Raw genomic sequence first — 23234 nt, forward strand, 5'->3', positions numbered from 1 at the left:
TTTTTTTTATTTCAGCATATTACAGGGGTACAGATGTTTAGGAGTTTCCAAATTCTTTATTTGGCTAAATGAGAGCCTGAGAGGTGACTGACAGCGCTTTAGAAAATCCTAAGGCCCTAAGAACTTCTTTGTGACTAGAACAAGGGAGAGGGTTTCCTGGAAGTGACGTCGCTCTTTTAATATCCTCTAGAAAATGCAGACAGGACAACTTGTACGCCACCCCAACATGGCCATTGCCTTCCGTGGGATTCAACATGATGATGCATCAAGAAGCAGTAATGTGAGCCATGGTACTGCATGTCCATTATGGTTTCAAAGACACCTGCACTCGGGGTGTCCTGAGCGAAGCCAGTTAATAATTTCTGTAACCACGGTGAATACTCCAGGGAAGAGAGATGCTCTCTGAAAGCACTATGTCTCTGAGGTTCGTTTGCTCTATGTTACTTACTCCCACAGCTCATTGAAAAATGAGGGCCTGGTTATTTTCAGGGAGTTATGGAGATTTTCCTTATAGTGTGTATTTTCAGGACATAAGGATGGGATATTATCATTAATAGTTTGTAAGAAAAACTGTTTTCTCTATTAAGTTTGAAATTTTAAAAGGTCTGCTATATTTTCATATGTTTTTGGTTTTTTTAATGTTGATAGGAAGCTGTAACTACCTCTTTGATATAAAGACCATCTTCATATCAGAAATTGGTTGCTGGGCCAGTTTTAGAAAATCACTGAGTAGATATTAAGATTTATAGTAAAACTGATATCCAGTATCTATGTCTAGCCTACACATTTCTAAACATGCTAGAGGGGAGCCAACATGAATTAGAAAGGGATTTTGAGCCAATGCTTCTAGAATAAAGCAGAAATCCTGTGCTTCTTGGAGTTCTTATTCGATTTTGGTCTCCAGGACAATATAAACTCTGGCAGTGGAAGGTCTGGTTTAACCTATCTATTTCTATCCTCAGAGGCACCATTTACATTTTAGGGCAATCCAAGTTCTTCAGAGAAGACTTAATCCTTTCCCAATTCTGGGATAGAAGCCCTTCCTTGGTGTTTCCTTGGTCCTGTTCTTCTCACAACACTTATCTGGTGCATGTAATCTACTGGCTTTGAGAGTCTCCAGAGTACATTAGGGCAGAGAATCATGTCTCTTTTACTGTCATACCAAGTCTCTAGCAGGTGAGGTGCCTGGCATATAATAGGCTTTCAGTAAATGACTGATAAATCAAGAGAAACTAACTTCCAAAGCACTACTTAAAAACCAGGAAAGGATTTAAGTTTTTTTTCCTTGGTTACATTATAAAATCAATTTGTCTACTTTTCAAATGCAGTTTAGATTATTTAAGGCAGCTTGAGTTTCTGTCCCTTTTCTTAAAATTTGCATACATATTGCTTTTAGACATTAAAGAAAACTTCGATTGACAAGTCAGGAATGAATGTCATCTAGCTTCCAAGTTTATTTAGATTCATGCTTTTACATACAGCAAGCAGAGTCCTGAAAAGTCAAGTCTCCAGCGAATAGGCTGCAAACTTGCTTCACCTACAACTTTAACTTGAATATATTCCAACAAGTGGAATGCCGAGGTTACGAGTATAAATAAAATTAAACGCAACACCCAAAAAAGAAAAAAAACCACAAAATCTCAATTTTTATCATTATTTTTAAATGCTAAAAAATTCACAGTCATTATATTTACCACAAAAATATATTTACCCAACTGAACACAACTTTGGAGGAAAAAAGGCAGACATTGCTAATACGACAAATTCGGTGTTGGTGATTTCACTTTCTTTAAATTTTATGATGGATCTTAGTGAGATTGTCAATTGTCTCACCTAATGATAGACAGGAGGTATCTGCAATACTTTGTAAAAAGCAACAGATGATCGTCAGAAAACTCTGTATTTAAATCCTGATGCTGCCACTGATCCACTGTGTGACATTAGGGAAGTCACTGCACCTAATGTGTGCCATGGTTTTATCAACCATCAATCAAGAAGATGGCCTGGACTACCTCTAAGAAGGCTTCCAGTGCTAAAATTTAGTGAGTCTATAAAGTCATCATATCAATGTATTGTAGACATAGCTGCTACTACTTATGGTTAGATACAACTTTTATCATTTAAGGTATACACTGAAAAAATGTGGAAATGTGAAAATACCCCTAATCCAATCAACAACCTAATGTAGACATCTAAATGCCCTACCATTTATTCAGTGCTGTTTCCCTGACATCACGCTAAGTGCTTTGCATACAGGGACTATTTAATCTTCACACTTTATAATACATGTAGTTTTGTTGTTGTTATTTAAACTTTGAGTACTGAGAGGGCTTGAGTAATTTCCTAAGAATACATACCTAACAAGTCATAGGGGCAGGATTTCAGCTGAGGTCTTGTTACTCTTAATCATTATTCCATACGGTCCCTCATCAGGATAGACTTTTAAGTTAATGAATTTCATTAACCTCTGTTGATATAAATTAAATTCTACATTATACAATACATGCATCTTTTTAATACATTATTTTTTCCATACGCGCATTAGATACACTCTTATCCAACATAGTTGAAACAGTACTGTATTGATTAATTTAAAATTCCAGTTAAAATGGAGAGTTCTACATTTTATTTTAGCTTAACACATGTAAATGTGCATTTCTATGATCAAGTTCTGACGAACTGCAAAGGCCTTTTCTTTGAGTACTTATACTGATAAATTATTTGTAATCATTCTTACATAAACCATGTCCATATCTTATCCATAATTTCCAATTTCTCTTTCTTGAAAGTAGAGAAAAACTTAAAGACACATGAGAAACAATTTATATATGGAGCCCTTCAGGCTTTTTAGACTTATTTTACTTTTATTTTCATTCTTTGCAGAATAGTTCAGTTGTCTCACTCCTAACAAACTGTCTCACTCGTAACTCCTAACTGTTATGGACTTAAATGCATTCTCCCAAAATTCATCTGCTGGGGTGTTGACCCCAAGTGTGACTATATTTGGAGACAGGGCCTTTAGAGAAATAATTAAGATTAAATGAGGTCATAAGGACAGGGCTCTAATCCTATAGGATGGGGGGGGTCCTTATAAGAAGATGAAGAGACAACAGAGATGTCTCCTTCCACATGCACAAGGAAGAAAGGCCATGTGAGAACATAGTCAGATGGCGACCATCTGCTACCCACAAAGAGGTCTCGCCAGAAATCAAATTTGCCGGCAGCTTTGATCTTGGACTTCCCAGCCTTCAGACTACGAGAAATAAATGTCTATTGTTTAAGCCACCAAGTCTATGGCACTTTGCTATGGCAGCCCAAGCAGACTAATACACTAACTCAACAACTTTTTTAAAACCAACTCACCATTAAAGTTTGGCTAAAGCAATGAATTAAATATTTATAGAGACAATTCTCTTTTTTACATCATGTTTTGCTGTGTCATACAATATTTAATTAAATTATGTAATTACTTTAACATGTACAGCTGGAAGACATATGTTTGGGAACAAATACAATAGATCTTTGGAATATATGTGTTTCAATGGTGGAAGCAGAAGGATGTTCCACAGATGTAACATGAGAGCACTACGATCACTGAGGACATTACTCAGTCAGGATGTTTTATATCAAACTAGACAATGCGGTTAATCCTGCTCTTGGAGCAACAGAGTTTCCACTGCATTAATGTGTTCATCTGATATTTTCCCATTTCCACATTTCTTCAGAGCAGACTTCAAATGACTAGATAGGGACCATAATACCAGGGAAGGATCCAGATTTGTGGAGTCTGATGCTTCTTATACAGTGTAGGATGCCTTCTTTAAGAAAAAGAACACCAAATTACGAATATAAAAATAGGTAATAGGGCCTTGGAAAGGGCTAACCAAGAAAGTGGGCCTGAAGCTTAAACCTCATTAGCATCAAAGTTAGTCCACCTCTGCTACCACAGACATTTTCCTCCTGCTACAAGTTGGAGCTTCACTTGAACTACACTCTGCTGTTGTTCATTCAATCATTTGGCAAACATTTACTGAGTACCTCCTATATAAGAGGTACTATTCCAGGAGCCAGTGGGGAATAAAAGAGATATAAAAAAGGATACAGTAGGGAATAAAAGAAACAAAGTCTTAATCCTTACAGAGCTTATATTCTTGCAGGAAGACAGAACATAAACAAATGAAAATAAATGATATAATTTCAGATAGAAATAAGTGAGTACGGTGCATACCAGGCACCAGGGCATACTAAAAAAGTAGTTGTTTTTAAAACTATTTCATTGCTGAAAAACGAAAAGTGACTTCTGAATAAAATGTTTTCAACAGCACTAGAGTCGTGCTGTGCTCTCATACATACAGGGTTGTTGAAGAGATTCTGATCTCAAGGAGTTTCTTCCTTAGAACAAGCCTTTCTGATTTTGCGTGCTTGTTTTGACAACTCGGTACACCGTGCTTTGGCCCTTCACGTGGTAAGACATCGAAATGGACAACTTGAATTCCCCACAAATAGAAGGAATAAATTTTGCAGCAATGAAAGTTTTACAGAGCATCATTATATACGAGCCTGTCATTGGAACACAATCCAATGCATACAGGTTTCTAAAGTCACTTAAGGAAAAACAGGACACCCTTACAAGCCATTTTACTTGATAGAATGCTTTTGCTTGCCCAAATTATAAGCAAATTAAAGGCATGTCAACAATGACTAAAAGCTTGGTAGAGATATGTCACTTAGCAAAAGTAAGAATAATTTATATTTCTATAATAATTTTTATGAATTACCTTGAAATTCTAGGTCACAGCGTAAGCAAAAGGTCTGAAATTCTAAAATGCATAACAGTTTTCATAACATTTAATTTTCCTAAAAAGTCATACTCCAAAACATATGCTAGCCAAGGCCTCTAAATCCAAGGAGACGTGAGTCACTTAGTAAAAATCTGTATCAAATATATAATAGGTTAAACCCCCCAACAGATGACAGGATTCTATTATTCACAAATCTTTTATTACTTATTGGCCAGAAAGAGTAATTTTTAAAAAATGGTCAAGTGATAAAAGAGAACATTATCACTGCCTAAGTCAAATTAAGTTGTAAAGGAAAAGCAATATCAATGCTGGTTAAACACAGTTTTTCCCACTCATGCCAGCTACTGTTTTCGTAAGAAACTTCTGAAATATCAGAAATTCTGCACCTGGTATAAAAACTGAGTAGCCTGGTCCACTGTAAGTTTATTAGATGACTGTAAGTTGTTGGGTTTTTTTAAAGATAATACATGACAGTAACCAGAAACATCAACTGTACCAATGTTGCAATAATAACAAAATAAAATATAAACCACATAAAACTTGCCCATGCTGAGCTGTTAATTTCTCTAAAAAGTGGCTCGGTAGATTTCAACACATTGAAACAAAGAGAGAGAGAAATAGCTTGCATAAATTAAATTTTTTTATGTTGGGAATAGACCAATAATAACTTGTGTTGTTCTAAATAAATGATCTTAAGAGCTGCAACTGTCCAAATTGGCAACAACTAGCCACACGTGGCTACTGAGTATTTGAAATGTGGCTAGTCTGAAATAGGATATGTTGTAAGTGTAAAATTCATACCAGATTTTGAAGACTTAGTATGATAAAAAAATTTTAAAGAAACCTTAATAACTTTAAAATATTTATTAAACATTCAAATGATAATATTTGGACTACATATTGGATTATATAAAATATATTAAAATTAATTTCATGCATTTATTTTTACTTTTTTATGTGGTTACTAATTAACATTTTAAAAATAACACTGGCTTATATTATACTTCTCTTGGACAACGATGGCCTAGAGTGACAAGAGCTGGGTTCAGAAATTCACCTGGAATTCTCTGATTCTATCCTAAACTCAAAAATTCCAATAATCTTAATATTTGCAAATAATGCATCTAGATACAGTAAGTACTCACTAAATGTTGATGATAGGTTCTTGGAAACCTCAACTTCGTAAAAGGATGTATAGTATAACTAATTTTACCATAGGTTTGTTGAGATATACGAGAGTTAAGTTCCTACGGCATATTTCCGGTCACAAAACAACACTAAACTTCTAAATAGAGACGCAAACCATAATTAATATTAACTAATATTAACTAATATTAAACACTAACATAGATGTGAGGTACACATACATTTAAAGAAGATGAATAAAAACAAATAAGATCATTATTTACCCAATTTTTTGTGAATCAGTGCCTGACAGTGGTTGCGGTCATGGTGGGTTAAATCAAGAAGTAAATGTTTGCAAAGCAAACATTGTTAAGGCGCAGCTCCTCCTACCATGCAATTCAAAAAGAAACAAGAACAAATACTGTTGGGCTCAAGCAGTACTTTTGTTTGGCATCATTCATTGTCATGCACTCGTATGATTATCTAATACTTTATGAATTTTTATTTTATGATAATTTGTATTCATTCATTCATCCATTCATTTTCCAGCCTGCTTATTCCAGTTCAGGGTCAAGGGTGGCTGCAGCCTATCCCAGTAGCTCAGGACACAAGGTGGGAACCTACCCCTATTGGATGCCATCCCATCGCAAGTTGTGCTCACCCACAGAAACACAGACACACAGACACACACACACACACTCCACTGTCTCTCTCTCTCTCTCTCTCTCTCTCTCTCTCTCTCTCTCTCTCTCAGACTGGGATCGTTTTGATACACCAGACCACCTCACGTACACTCTTTGGGATGCGGGAAGAAACTGGAGTACCCAGAGAAAACCAACACAGACATGGGTGAACGTGTAAACTCTATACGGACAGTGGCCCTGGCATGGAATCAATTTTTTTTTTCTCATCAACCTTATAAGGACACAATGTTGAACAAAATGGTGTAATTCAAGGACCTGCTATATCTCTCTTCTAGGCTTCTACCACCTAATATATACTGTCATCATTGTATTAATACTTACATATGTCATATGACATCAGCAGACTCTGAGCACTACTAAGTACTCTGTGAATGTTAGCCATCATCACATTTATTAGTAAATTTAAAAAATAATTATCACATCACTTGCAACACTTTAGCCCCAGAACCTAGTACAGAAGTAGACACACAGTGAACTTACAATAGACCTTTATGGAATAAAAAATTAATAAACATATAAGCCAACAAATGAATAAATGACACGGTGGGTTAATGGAAGTTTTTAAGAATCAACTATAATATAATGAAGTAGGACAATGTCATTATCATTATCTAAGGACTTAATCTTATCTGAAAAGTAGGTAAAACTTGGAGCCAGCATTTTTAAAACTTTTTGATACAGAGCTAGTATAGAAGTGAGGCTTGTCTTATTATTAATAGAAAACTCTCAAGGGCAGAAATCTAAATACACCATTAAACCATCAATGTAAATTTACTGGCCAATGACATTTTATAATGGCTGGAAAACTGGACTCAACAAACTAGGCAGTTCAACTGTTGTCTTTCATGGCAAAGATTGTATTAGTTTCCTGCTACTGCTGTAACAAATTGCCACAAACTTATCAGCTTAAAACAACACACATTTATTCTCTTACAATTCTGGAGGCTGAAAGTCTGAAATCAGTTTCAATGAGCCAAAATCAAGGTATTGGTGTTACTGAAACCACAAGGGGGTTTCAGCTGAGGCCTACATCTGTTTACTCATTGCACAGATAGCCAATTATTGAGACAAGGAGGAGTGCCAAGGAAGAAAGGAAATTTTAACATGAAAGATGTCTTGTTGAGAGAATAGGAAAAACAGCATCAAATTCATCTCCCCAAATAAAAGAGAGTCTGGGTTTTTTAAAGAGGAGAAATTAACAAGGGATTACATGCATTTTGGCAGGTTTTGTTGCAAATAACAAGGGGTTACATGCATGGGGCAGGTTGCTCTGATGGATGGTAAGTCTTGATGTCAGGAAGTCTGCCCAGGAGCCTTTAGAATCTCAACTGCTTTGTCTTGCAGAAAATCCACCATTTCTGAGAAATGACTCAAAAGGTCAAGTAGTTAAAGGTAGAGGATTATTAAAAAAAAACATATAGGGGTCATTGAAAGTAGTTCATAGAGCTGGTTACATTGGCAGGGCCATACTCCCTCTGGAGTCTCCAGGGAAGAGCCCACCTTGCCTTTTCCAGATCCTTGTGGCTGCTGGCATTCCTTGGCTTATGGCTGCATTATTCGAATCTCTGCCTCTGTGGTCACATAGCTGTCTCTTCTGCCTATGTCAAATCTCCCTCTGCCTCTCTCCTCTAAGGACACTTGCGATTGCAGTTAGGGGGCACTCATAATCCGGAATAATCCCCACATCTCAAGATCCTTAAGTAAATCACACCTTCAAAAGTCTTTGCCATATAAGGTAACATTTAGAGGTTCCAGGATTAGGACATGATATCTTTAGGGGCCACTATTTGTACTAGGCGCCTAGTACAAACCCCAAAACACTGTTTTCTAATCTGCCCCAAAGCTTTCACTAAAAATGGTCAATTTTGTATCCACTTTGCAATTTGCTTTAATAAAAGCCATATGAACACAACCTAATTACTTATGTGCAGCAATGATGTGGCTATTGCACACCAATCTCTGATTACTGTTCAGCATCGTGGTAGTGAGATGCAGGTTTCATGTTCTTACATTTCTACATGGTCGCCACTCCGCTCGTGTTTCCTTAGGATCTCAGATACCACAACATTTTGAAAGGATGATTTCTCACTTCTAAAATGGTAATAATGCTGTTATCCTCCAAAGTAACTTATTTTTGATAAACCTGGCAAGTAATAAGGAGTATTCAGGGACTTCCTGCAAGTCTAGAGTGGCCAACTAGCAAGTCATGTGTCCAAAGGAAATTTTTTGACTCATGGCTGCACACATGCCACAGTTGTTCAAAAAGTTATTTTCAACTAATCACTGCTTCTAAGTTGGACTTTCACAAATTTTACACATGCATACAAACTGATGTGTAAAGAGTGCAAAGCAGTAAAACAGTCATCTAAATTGTCTCAACATGTTTTATTTATATCTAAAATTTATTGACATCATACAGAATAGAATAGTTGTAGATTAATGATAGATTCCCAATATTCCTAGATTATTTTCTTCAAGGTATGTGGAAAATACAAGAGTACCCTAGAGTCTAATTTACATTCCCAACCACGAGGGAGGAAAACAAAATACAATGCACAAAGCTGTCTTTGTCTACTGCCATCCAGTGGTCAAATAATCATATTGCATATAGATATTATTAATAGAAAGTTATAATAAGTCATAGTGGGTTGACAACTGAGTCTATATATTTGTTTTTATGATTCAGGAGTTTTTAGCCTAAAATCTGAACACACAAAAGAAAAATCAAGAAACAATAATTCCCAGTCCTACAATTAAATGTTACCTTTCTGCTCAAATTTTAACTAATAATAATAACTTAATTAGAAGGGATTTGTCTTCCATCTTTAAATAATATTGTGCTCAAGAAAAACTCAAAAAATTTTTTTACTGAACCAATATTAAGGTGGATAATTTACAATTATAGTTTGATCAACAGGACAGAATCTTGAAATCAGGGTTCTTTAAAAAAAAATCCCTAAGTCACTTAATGGTGGCCCTCATATAGCGCTCCCTTGCCCTATATTTATTCACATACATATTTTCTTTTTTCAGCCAAAGTGTTAAGCTTTAACAGAGTAGAGACTATGCCTTAGGTTTAACTGTTTCTGCTTTATAGTGCTTCATCTAGCTAGAGCTTTGCATGCAGTCAGTACTTAATAAATACTTGTTGAATAAATGAGTACTATGTATGTTCATTGCAGTTGGTTTTGGTGAAAAGTAGTAAACTAAAGAATCAAAACATTATAGGCACAGTGGCTCTTCCTAAAATATTTAAATAACCCCCCCATACACTGTACTTAAACTAAATTCCAAATAGCTCTCACTCCCTTCTAGTTTGTTTTTTTTCAATTAACAAATGTTTAAAAATCCTTTAATTTCATGTTTAGCAACTTTGTCAATGAGGTTTTTGTTATTATAGCAAATGAAGACTTTTATATTCAATAACAACTCTCTTGTTTTATCCTCAGTAAAATAACACGGTATAAACATGTTCTTCCATAGATAAATTTATAAGCAGAATGAAGATGCATTAATTTTTCCTCAAAGTCTATCATTCAAACTGACTCTTAAGACTTGTTTCCTTATTCTTAATTTATTTCCACCTCTTTTTTCTAACCCTTTATTACATAGCATGAATTTTGTGTAAAAGTACTTAAATACTAATACTGAAAAGGTATACCAAAAAGGATCCATTCTAGTAGGAGTTATGAGTGAAGTTTTGTTGGTTTTTGTTTTTGCTTTTTTGAGACAGTTGAAAATTCTCCACATTTCATTAATATTAGTCAAAAATTAACCCAAAACATCATGCTTATGCCTAAAGTGGCAGCATAAAAGTACGCATAATCTTGGGATTCTCAGCAAAGTCTTTTGGAAACATATAACTAGTTCTTCACACCAAGCCACTGTTTATAACAGGTATGAAAGCACTTTGCTATGTTAAACGCACTTAAGAAATACCAGGTATTATTATCATGCACCCACAAACATGAATCCCATTTACTTCAAAAACATAATACATAGTTATTTACTTCCTGTTCACTGTGCATGCATTTCATGCAAATACATGTTTCTTTCTTGCCTTCCTACCTCTGTTTCTCCACATGGATGTTGTATGAGCTGCTAAAGATTAAAGTGTCCCAAAATTAATTTTCTATCTCTGTGACTTTCTCTAATCCACTCTTCCTCTTATGCTCCTTGTCCTGTTCAATAATATAACGGCCATCCAGATGATTAAGGCAGAAATCTGACAGCCTTGCTACATTAAGAGTTAAAACAGAATTCTTCTGTTTGCTTACAATCTGATAGTAAGAGCGCTCATGTAGCCCAAAGATCTGATATTAAAAGAGGACACTGACTGATTTACTGATCCATCAAAACTTATTGGGCTTCTCCTATGTGCCAGCCAGTGAAACGTACAATACGGATGTTCAGTTGTATTGAATACAGTTAGTACATATATATCCACAGACACCAGATATGTAAATAAATAGGCACTATTGCAGGCTTTGTGATAGAAATGTGGGATAAATAAAGGAGGAGCCAGTTCTACCTGGAGAGGGTTGGGAGTCAGGAAAGTCTACACAGAGTGGTGTAACTCCTCTATCTAAAATGCGATACCTGATCTGTATGTTCACTCGACACTTTGTTCAAAAACAATTCTGATGTGTCTGGAAGAACAACAACAAAAAAGGATTACTACTTGTAAGAAATTCACCATTGAATGGATAACCTAATATTTTAAAAACTAATTATTTCACACAGTTATTTACCAAATTGGAGAGTTTACTTTAATTACAAGTGGGATCAACCATTGCAGACCTCAAGTAGTGAAATAAAAGGACAATTCTAGGGCTCAGTAAAGAGGCAGAAGAAGAACATGTAGATGTATGGGTCATTTACACATAAGTAGCAACTGACCCTGGATAAACTAAGATCTTTCAGAGAGGAGCAGGAAGAAAAAAGTGGGAAGTCTGAGGTCAGAGTCCTAGAAAACATACCAATATTTATAGGACAGACAGGAAGACTCAGCCAAGGAAATAAAAAAACAAAAGGGTATTCAACAAAAAAAAAGTATGTATGTGTTCAATGTCATATTTCTATAGTTATAAATATCCTCCCATTTAAAAAAATTGTCCTCAAAAATGTGGCAACTGTATAACTTGATAGGTTATAATAGGACATTATTTTTATCTTGGAATGTTCTTTTTTATATATTAACAGTATTCCCACTACATTCTAAAAATCTTTCCTACTTCTTTCCCTATTCGTAATGATGACAGGGAAAGAATAAAACATAAAATATGCTTTTTAAGGCTTTCTCCCACTTGCTTCTCCAAAGAACCTGCAATGAGTCCTGTGTTAGTTTTGGCTTCATTTCCATCACCATTTCCAACTTGTCATTTCAGAGTAGTTCAGACAAAGCAGGAGCAGCGTCAAGGCAAAGGGAGAGAACATTTCGAGGAGAGAGCGGCCAATCCCCGAGGAGACTACCAATCCTAGTGAACTACCCCAGAGCAGCTCAGTGGAGCAGTGGGGACGATTTCAAATCGCAATGCATACAGGAGAGGAGATGAGGTAGAGACACTGAGTTGTGATGAGACCAAGGAAGTTGAAATGATGATAAAGTGAAAAGAAACAGAAAAACAACTTGTGTATGTTGTGGGATGATGGGAAGAAACTTGAACATACTTGCTGGCTGAAGGGATGGAGCCAATAAGATGGGAAGGTTTAAAGATAGATGAGTATTAAATTCTACGGATTTAGGTCATGGAGCTAAAGGAGTTAGAGGTAGAATCATACAAAAGAGAGGGACCAAGAGCATAACACACTCAGACTTGCATTGACCAGAACAGAGTCTGACTTTGTAATTTCTTAAGGCTGCTTTTATGCTGTCATGGCAGAGTTGAGTAGTTGCAACAAAAACCATACAACCTGAAAAGCCTAAAATATTTACCATCTGGCCCTTTACAAAAAAGGTCTGCCAACCGCTGCCTCTGATCCAACCTATTAACTATTTTTCCCAGCTTAAGTATGAAAGTTTGGTAGATGTGTTCTCTGTCTTTGTTCAAGTTACAGAGGATTCTGTACCCCAAAGGGTCTAATCCAAAGGGCCAGTAAAATCACCATTCACCTCCTTCTTGAGTAACACAAATCTATTAGTTACCACTAGAGGAATGATAATAATAGTTTATTATCATCAAGGCTATAATCATTATTTTCCACAACGTTTTCATAGTAAACATTGTCGATTTCTGGTTGAAATCCATATATGCTTAAGCTAGTACCATTTCCAGCTTATGAACCTGGTAAACTCAGACATATAATCTGAACTTTCTTTATGGCTCAAGGACAATAGGTTAAAAATCAACAACTTTACTGAGCTGTCATACAGTAATTCCCTAGTGACATTTAGAGACAGGTTGGAACTATTTTCACCTTGTTCAATAAGAAGCCTAAGCCAGCTGGGCTTGCTTAGGTCTTACAGATGCTTTTCAAGGCCCAGAAATACAAGAGGAGGCAGGAAAACTACCAGCTGTCATTTCTCAATGCTAATAATGTGAATAACTCAAACCAGTCCTCTTCTCTATTCAATACCACACTCCTATTTTGCTGTGGGTATGAGAGCCACATAAACCAGCGTGATAGAATAACATGGAAAATAAAGACACATAATCTTTCAGTGTCTACCGCATGATCCTTACAAACTCATTTACGCATTTTGTGACACTGATTTTAGCTTTGAAGTGGATTTGTTGCATATTTGTTATTTCATTTGGTTGTATTTTCTATAGCTGAGGTTTCTGAATAGCTAACTTTTGTAAAAGTAAGTGGTTGCTATATTGCTTATTAAATGTTTTAAATGCAGAACTTGTCAGCATCTTCTCATAGTGGGTCTGAAATAACTTGTTCGGAACCAATGCAGCTCATTCAATCCCTGCTCAGAGGTCACGCCCAGCAAGTGTCCCTGAACTCCTTCAATTCAGAGAAGGAATGTTGGATTTCAAATTTTAAAAATAAAGAATCCTAATATATACGACATGGTGACTATGGTTAATAACAATGTATTGTATTCTTGAAAATTGCTAAGAAAGTAGATTTTAAGTGTTCTCACTACAAAACAATGATAAATATGTGAGGTAATGGATATGTTAATTAGCTTTATTTAGCCATTTGACAATGTACATGTATTTCAAAAGAACAAGTTGCACATGACAAATATGTACAATTTTTATGTTAACCAAAAGTAAATGCATAATAAAATAAAAATTTAAAAGAAGCCTAATATATGAGGTTTCAAATCATGTTTGGCTTATTTTATAGGCAAAACACTTCATCCAAAACTGTCTTCATAAATACATTCTACAAAAAAGTGTTCAAGTGCCAAACCTAAAGTCTGAGAAGAGATCACTCCTCATAATGAAAGATAACTCACATGCCTACGCTATGGTGTTTCCACAGACCTCCCCGCCTCCTAATCACACAAAAATCACTAAACTGCACACCCCACAAATCACAAAAGCATAGAGTATTAATCTATCAATTTTGAAAGCTAATACATAGATGTCAGAATACCAGGGTGTAGATGAGGGAAAAGATATATTATTATATGCATCATCGATACTTGAAAGAAACAAGGCATCCTTTACTCTTGTTCTGGGGAAAAAAAATTCAGAAGAAAGAATTTCTTCTTGTATGCGCACTTATGCACATTGGGGTTGTCCTGTGGGCCCTCTCCTTTATTTCTGACTTACATTTGGTCCCAAAATACTGTATGGGGAGGCAGAACATTTTTGCTTTGGCTTTTGTCTTAGATTCTCTTCTTTTCGCTATTATGTATTATCCCCCTGTAGCTTTGTGCTGAAACTGTCCCTCATGTAAAAGTTAACCTAAAAACGTTCCCTTTTAAATTGCATTAATTCTGAAATGTAGATATTCAAAATAACTTAAAATGTTGTCAAACACTAGACAGGTTACTGTCACCATTTACTTTACCTTGCTGAGACCTCAGATACGGTTAACAAAAGCATATCTGCCGTGCTGAGCTGCAGGGAGGCAGCCTTGGCAGGGAGACCTCAGGGATTCGGTATTGAAAATGAAATAATTCAGTCTTGTCCGTGTCCCACAGGCAGTGAGGGTGGAGGAAAACTGGCTCTGAATACAGCACTGGCCTGGCTGACTCCTCAGAAACTCAAACCCTCAGCATTCAAACACAGAATGGGCCACATCTCCCTCCAAATGAAATCTCTCAATGGCTTCCCACTGCCCTCAGCATAGTGGCCAAACTTGCTAACATTTGTCCTCATGTCTTTCACTAGTGGACACTTGCTCACCTGCGTTCTCATCTCCAAATCTGACAAGTGCCGTTCTCTCCACTGCGAAACTCCTTCCTGACTGCCCCCAACTTCTTAACCCCTATTTATCGTTCATTCTTCAGTTTAGACACCACTTCCTCCAGGAAGCCTCTCCCAATCCCTCAAGTCTGTATTACATGCTACTATGAATTCCCACACCTCAGTGCATTTCCTCCATTAAAACACCCATCACACTATAAAGAGCTTTCACACTTTGACTGCAAAACACTCTTTCTTTAAAATAAAAATCTTATGATGAACTCAAATGTGTGTCACAGAAGTGTGGACGTACATGTGGAGCTATTCCGTTGATGAAAGAGTGGAGAACCTCATGCTACACGTGTTCAGCCTCCTCAATACCTGTGCACTGACCTCTAAGGCACTTTTAGAAAATTTTAGCACTTTCCAGAATATATCTGAAAGATACATGTAATATACTGGAACTGACTACTTACTTGTCTACATTTTCCACTAGACTATACATTACAAGAAGGCAGGAACCATGCATATTTCACGCCTATTGCGGTAGATAACCAAGCTTCCAGAACAGGGTATAGACTGAGATGCAAAAAAATAATCATTGAATAAATGAATAATAGTTACTGCAGTGGTGAGCAGCAGAGCTTGGGATAAAGAACTACTTGTGTTATCTTTCACCTTTATTTTTTTTTCTGGACTTCTGGTGATATTGTTTATTATTTTAATAGATTTAGGGGGTACAAGTTAAATTCAGTTATACGTATACATCTAATAGTGGTAAAGTCCAGGCTTTTAGTGTACTCATCACCCAAATAGTGTATATTGTACCCCATAGGTAATTTTTCATCCCTCACTCCCTCTCACTCCCCCTTCTGAGTCTCCAGTGTTCACTATACCACTCCGTGTGTTTAGAAGACAGTCCAATTCAAGTAAAGAATGATCTGAAAAGAGAAAACCTTGAAAGAGTCCAGGTAGCTCAGTAACTCATGTCCACTCTCAAATCATCTTGGTCCTTTTGTGAAAGATCAATGTATCCCCTAAATGACATGGCATAGATGAGTTAGAAATGTCCTATGCCTGGTTCACCTAAAAGATTTCCCTGTTTTAAATAAAAGGAAGGATTGTATTAAGGTGTTCCGGAACTGCCTTTTTACACTAATCAGATTATTTTAGCGAAGAAAGTTCAAGAGTAAGTTCCAGAAGGAAGATGATTTACATTATGACTCAGCTCTCAAGGACAGAGACAGAAATACACATATCCTTCTAGACTCTTACAATGATGGGGCTCTGAGACCACATATGCTCAGTGTCTTCCGTGACGGCACACTCACACTTATGGCTAGTCATTAGAGATCAGTGACTGTAGCTCTGCTCCATTGTTTGAATAATTGTTCTGAAACAATACAGTTTTGCTTTCATTCACTGAAAGGAAAATCCTGTAGACAAAAATTACTGTCATTCAATGAACTCACGATGGTCATTAATGTAACTCAAAACCTAATGACATCCTCCACTCTACAGCATAAAGACACATGGCTAAACTCTCCTCTTTAAAAGAATCTCTATTAAATAGAATTTACCTGCAGTGTCAGGTCAAAGCCATGTTGCATTTAAAATATGTAATCACCACTATGCTTTATAAGATTATAAGGCTTTAACGCCCTTAGAGTTGAACAAAAAATATAAACACAGAAGAACATAAGATTTAGTCACTAATCTGATTCTTAGCTTTCAGATACTTTAAAAATAATTTGTTTATATTGTCCTTTGTTTTGTTGCCTTTCCTATAAGCTCTGATCTTTGCACTGAAGTCAATGGGCTGTCATCAAAAATGATAATAGAAAGCCACATTATTTAAGAAAGGAGCTTGATTACTTTAGAATCTAAGACAGCACAAAACTGCAGGCCTATCACTAGATAATGATAACATAATAGATGATTCAAGTACTGGTGTATTATCCAAACAGGACTAAATTCAGAATTGTTTACCACCAACACCCATACTTTCTGAAAGCTACAAAAGGTCAAGAAGATGAAGAGTGCATCTGTATTCTTAACCCCCTAGGCAGGAAATTCTATCTAGTTAGGATTTAAAATAAGTAAGTAATACCGCCAGTTAATTGCTTCCTTTACACTTCTTGATCCACACTCTGAGCAACACTTAGTTGTGGCCAGTTATTATTACAAAGCACTAACTGCATAGGCACTAAAATAAGAATATGTGGATGCTATTGGTAAACTAAGATTTGCTCTGTGCCCAGAGGCAGGATCAGTATCAAAAATAACTCAGTTTGAACAAGATTAATAAATAATAAATATGATATAATAAAGTGTAAATATTCAATTAAGTATTGTGAATTATTATATTTTAATCTTTCTTAGCTATAGAACCTCATTTCCTCCCTGAGAGAGGGGCCAAATTCAACCACCTTCCACCACTGGGCCACCTTTAGCCATTCCGCAGGTAGAAGGGCTCTGCAGATATCCCTTTAGAACAAGAATACATTGTGATGGAAAGTTTTGGAAGGCCAGGAGACAGCAGCAAGAAGCCTCCTATAACGGGTAGAATGAAAGTATCATTTAGTAACCCTAACACTATGTTATGTCCACCTTCTTTCTTAGCTACTCCAGTTATCTGAAGTTATTCGGCACAGTAGATTAAAAACAAGTTTTTTTGTGTATCAGGCTGGACAGGATCCAACATACCTCATGCCCTGGACAGGACACCTGTCCTCTTTGTTCCCTTCCTGACCTCAATATTAGGCAGCACCTAACAAGGCTGGAAGAATAAATGGATGGTATTCAAGTGCGAAGACATGTCCATCATCAGATATGGTTTCTAAAACTTCTATTCAAGAGTCACATCTAACTTTTTGTTGTGATGTCCTACCATTTGCATTTTGAGAGCCAGATTTTGTAAAGATCCTAAATTAATGTTTGGAAACTTTTATTTTCTATCTTTCCCCTGATTATATTCCATGTCCATATTCTTCTCAACTTTATATAGTATGTGAATCTGATAGTCAAACGTGCAAGAATATTGTCTCCTTCAATGAGCCAGTAGGGAAATTGGGGAGAGCAAGTTGTTAACATTTGGAATCAGAACAAGATTTTAATTTAATAAGTTATTACTTTCTGTCAGCTCAACTATTGCCATTAAGATTTTCCAGATGTTGTCTAGCCTTTTTGAAAGATTTTTTATTCTTATTCTTTCACCAAGACTCTATGGCAATGTTTCTCAACGTTTTTCTCACTATCACTAACCCATCACCCCAATAAAGAGCCTTTTTAGACTTTTTTTTAAATCACTCTCCCTCCCTACGAATGTTAATACCACAGAACAGTGTATCTGTTCACATATGCTAGCCCTTCGGAGAAACACAAACCATTACAATATCTAAGATTTTTTTCACCCCCTAAGATCCAATTTCACCCTCTTGGGGACAATACTGCCCGTCTTGGAGAATGCATGCTTATTTAAGAAAAAACTACAATTCTGAATTTCCCAAACTAACAACTCATTATGATTGTTGACATTTTTTACTCTATATAAAACAATTTTTTATGCCTAACTACCTTTTCCTCCTTCCTAATTTTTATTTGTAAGATGACATTGAGAAAAATATTGAGCAATAAAATCTAATCAAAATATATGTGTGTGTGTGTGTGTGTGTGTGTGTGTGTGTGTGTGTGGACTATTAGAGTAATTGCAAAATAGCTTTAACTAAAATATGAAGAAATAAGAAATTCAGGGTAGTTTTTAAAATTTTGAGGAAAAAATGCACTTTCCATATAGCCTAGACAGATGTATAGAGTTTTAACAATGGAAACCAAGTTTAGATCATTCCCTTCCCCCCCCCCAAAAAAAATGCTAAACTGCATGACTTGGTTTTAGTCAGAATCTTGGGTGAAATGGGCAATGGTTACATACTTTTCATTTTCTGTCCTTGACTTCTTGTAACTGATACTTGGGAGGCTAACGATTACAAAATTATGGCTATGAAGTCATGCAAATTATAAGTGCAATTTTACCCTATGCAGCTAAAAGGACATATAAAGTACAAACATGAACAAATCCTAAAAATCATCTAGGAGAAGATCTGTCCCTAGTGTGAACATTAAAGCATGAAACAAAACCATAAAAAGTTTGGTCGAACCTTTTCTTAAGTTTAGAAAATTTTGTGCCTTAACTAAGATAGAGGATTATCAAAAATGCACTGCTGTAATATTTTATATAAAAACACAGTTATAATGTAAGGTGACTCTCTGTGGCTTCTCCCATCACACACCTACACCACTGCAGGTGACTTGTGCATACTGAAATCCACAGTCTACTTGTCACTGGAAAATATAATAAAGTTTTTTTCCCTTCAAAGTCCAAAAGTCCTTCAGTCAAGTCCAAATTAAGGACATACCAAGAAAAAAACTTGATAAGCCAGTAAGAGGGCTAATATGAATTTACCAAGTAAGACAGTCAAACATTGCCAGCTCAAACAGTGAAGCCATCAAGAATAGCTTGGTGGTCTCCCTGGGTAAGCAGGCAGGAGAGAAGGATATTGATGCAGAAAGAAATAAAAACCAAAAACTTATGGGTCCATTCAGGTACATGGCAGAAACAGCTGCAAATTGCTGGGAACATCAGCTGCAGCAGGAATTGAACGATAAATCAACTTGAGATCTAGGTGGAGGCCCTGGAAAGTAAATAAACTCAACTTAGGGTCTCTGGACCCAGGTGTCTTCCACAGTAAAGGAAAACAAACAAGCTTGCTTGGGACCTTTCTTAGGACAGCTGTCTCAAGCTTTGCTCCTTGCAAACAGCTTGCAAAAAGCCTTCTACGCAAGGAAACTAGCAGCAGAAGCCTGGTCCCCCTGTGGTACAGATGAAACCCCAGAAGTCCTAGTCTCCGGACTTCTGAGTTTCTGAGCCACGCTGAACTCCAATGAAAGTCACTTAGGGGACGGAAATGGCAATATGCCTGCTGCACACGGCCATCTCCTAAAAATAAATAATATATAAACAAATCCTCACTCTGTTCCAGATACAACTGCTAGACTGAAACGCATCATTCCCTCTCCCCCACTAAAAAAATAAAAATAAAAATAAGCCGCCCAGAGACAGCCACTTTTGAGCCCCTCCACCTATCACAAGTTTAAAAGGTTTAGAGTCTGACCGAGGGGCGGCGCAGCCTGCAACTTTCTCCAACTCCGGGATGAGGCACCGCATCCTGGTACCAGAGACCCATTTAACACCAAAATGACTTCTCAAGGGTTCAACGAGATGAGCCACCTGACTCATCCTATCCCCTCCAGCATGCTGCGTCCCACATCCCTCAGTCCCATTCCGGAAGAAGGGGCTTTCTCAGGACTGGGTACAGGCACGAGACCTCCCTCCCAAAACAATGCATTCAGACCGGGTTCATAGGGAAGATTCAAAAAGAAGGGGGAAAAAATCCCAGAAAGAACAATGCCAACAACAGCAAATATGATTATCGTTTACATTAAAAAGTAAAGCGAGTCTCTTACCATCTCTCCTGAGGTTGGCGTTGCGCAAAGCTTTGATGGATGCGCTCTGCGGAGTTGCAGAAGTGTCCCGATAGCTGCAAAAGTTTACGCAGACTAGAGTGTAGACGAAGATGAGCCGGTGCATTTGGGATTAGCGACCTAGGGACAGCGTCGCTCCAAGAAAAAGCCGGGTTCTGCTCCCGGGACGGACGCCGCGCCGCCCTGCGCTCCTGCCGCCTGCGCTCGCCCAGCGTGGCCCTGGCGGCTGTACTAATCGCCGAGCTCTCCCCAAACTTCCTGCATGCTTAACTTTCTGAGCGCGTGTGGGTGCCGCACTTCCTTGTGGTGCTGAGTTGATAAATGGTGACGGGACAAACAACAGGTTGACGTCTGTTCGCCCCCTCCGGTGGCCAGCAGCTGCAGCACAGGCTGCAGGGGGCGGGCGGCGCCGCGTCTGGCGGGGCGGGCGAGCGGAGCAGCCGCGTCCTGTGACCCAGGCGACCGCCCGTGAGCTGCGCGCGCTCAGGCTCGGAGCGGCGGCGCGAGCACCCCGGCTCCCCAGGCCCGGCCCAAACCTGCTCCGCCACTGAGCATGCCCAGTTCGACAATGGGCCAGGACTGTCCCCACCGCCCTGGGCTTTACCCTGGTTGTAGGACCTGAGAGAAAGCAGGGAACAAGATGGCCAGGAGGAATTGGGAGAGGGTAGAAACTTAGGACTTCTCCAAACGTGACTGGTACATCCACCCACAAACCACAGCGCTCGCCTTCATGATGGTGGGATTTGGTAACGAGGACTGGAGTTGGGAGTGTTTATTTTACAATAACCAAAATCAGATTCTACTGAGGCAAAATTTCACTATGTGTATAGTGAAAAAATGCTGTCACAGAGGAGCTCGAGTCTGAGCTTCTTTTGGACTCCAGTGTGACCTTAGGTGAGTTAAGGGTAATTTCTTAGGGGGAAAAAAAAGCTGTCCTTCCTATCTCACGGGGCTGTAGATGTGAGGGGCCCATATGGTGAAGTGTACAATATGTACAGCAATAAATGTTAAGGTTTTTTTTTTTTTTTTAATGCCTCAGCCTTCCCCTAGCACGATAGGACAGGATCCAGTGGTGTTGAGCACTGACAGACAGACTGGGCAAGGGGAGGAAGTTGCTAGATAACAATGTGTCTCTTTGCTTTCACAGCCCGTAGGAAGAAGCAGGGGCTATTCAGGTTTTTGGGAGCCTCCCTACTTTAAGTGTCTGGAACCTCCAGTCCAGAGGAGCTGCCTCTGGTTTCCAAGAATTTCTACATCATGCACGTGTCTCCCCAAGGTAGGGACTATATTTGAAGAGAAGTGAGTTAAGAATGGCTGTTCACTAGCTTTGTCATCTTGAGCAAGTCATTTGACCTCTTGAGCCTCAGTTTCTTTGCTTGCAAAACAAGGGTAGCAATTCTTAGTTTGTATGGTTGTGGTGAGAATTATATGAAAAAAAATTAGTATATCGTTTTGTTTGTAGCTGACTCCAAATCCAAATTGACATAATTTCTCAACTTCTCACTGATGAGATCTGGAAGAGAAATGTTTCATTGTCTTTCAGGCCTTCCAGCTCCTGAAAGTCTGGGGTATGGGAAGTGATATCCATGCATAAGGTTCTAGAAGTGGCTGAAGGGTAAGAAGTTCAGGAAGAGATAGGCTTGTGACATTATTATCCCATCCAATGCTGACTAGGATACATATGTTCCTTCCACATAGTCAAAGATTAATGTGGTTCATTTCTATTGGCATTTTGGCCTAAAATAGTGTTTCACAAAGTGCAAGTTTGTGGGTCATGAAATCAGTTTCAATACCAGCATAATTTTTTAAATAAATAGAATAGCTTAGAAATCTAATCATCAGAGTTCATTGGAGATAAGATAATAATATTGTTTCATGAATATTTTGTTTCAGATACATACACCACACACACAAGCACTGCAATGTAAAAGGTATCTCTGTAGGGCGTAATCAAAAAAGTTTGAAAGCCGCTGGAAAGACAAGATCTAAACACATTGTCTAAAAATATAGTCAAATTCTGGAAGAGGCAGTAAGGGGGACATAAAACCTGGGTTTGCATTCAGTCATTGATTAATTCAACAAGTATTAATTAAGCATTAGCTTTTCCCTCTGTGCCACGCCTTTGTGTAAAAATCTTGGGCGTAAAATAGTGAACAAAAGAGACAAGGTCCCTAATATCTTGGAGCTTACAATCTAATGGAGGAGAGAGAACATAAATAAGTAAATATATATGTATGTTAATTAGTGAAGGGAGCCAGAGATAAATGGGATAGAACAGGAGCTAATTGTAATATATGATACCATTTTTTAGAAGTGGTTGGAAATGTTCATTAAATTTCAGACTTAGCTTCTGATATGAGAATGTAGGGAAAATGAGAAAATGTTCAAGTGGCTTATGTTATTATGACAAGTATCAAAAGGTCAGCTTATGTTAAGTATTAAAATGCTGAAATTATATTTCAATATCTTATATGAAATATTGAGTTTAAAGTATTAAATGTAGTGTTGTCCATATAATCAGTATTTTCTTGATCTTTAATGTTAATAAGTATCCAAAATTAAAAATAAAACAAAAAATTTAGTTACCTAAGCCTAACCAAGTATTCTGAACCTCGTTTTTGATATTATCTAATAATTAATTCTTGCAAATTAGATTGATTATATCAACTAAGGTATTATACACAGAATAGATGTTTAATAAAAATATATTTAAAGTGGGAAAGATGTGGTACAAAGACAGAAAATAAGAT

The 23234-nt window shown here is 37.4% G+C and overlaps 1 protein-coding gene across 1 annotated transcript in view; it reads right to left on the reverse strand.

Annotated features, from left to right (window-relative positions):
* LOC105822164 (platelet-derived growth factor D-like) overlaps positions 1 to 20621 on the reverse strand; it is a 229014-nt gene extending 208393 nt beyond the window's left edge. The window contains exon 1 of the mRNA XM_012659114.1: positions 20467 to 20621. Within this exon, the coding sequence (XP_012514568.1) occupies positions 20467 to 20590 (124 nt within the window). The 5' untranslated portion in view covers positions 20591 to 20621. The remainder of the gene's footprint in view (positions 1 to 20466) is intronic.
* Between the last annotated feature and the right edge of the window lie 2613 nt (positions 20622 to 23234).

The sequence above is a fragment of the Propithecus coquereli genome, unplaced genomic scaffold (genome assembly GCF_000956105.1).
Source record: "Propithecus coquereli isolate 6110/MARCELLA unplaced genomic scaffold, Pcoq_1.0 Scaffold6, whole genome shotgun sequence".
Taxonomy (NCBI): domain Eukaryota; kingdom Metazoa; phylum Chordata; class Mammalia; order Primates; family Indriidae; genus Propithecus; species Propithecus coquereli.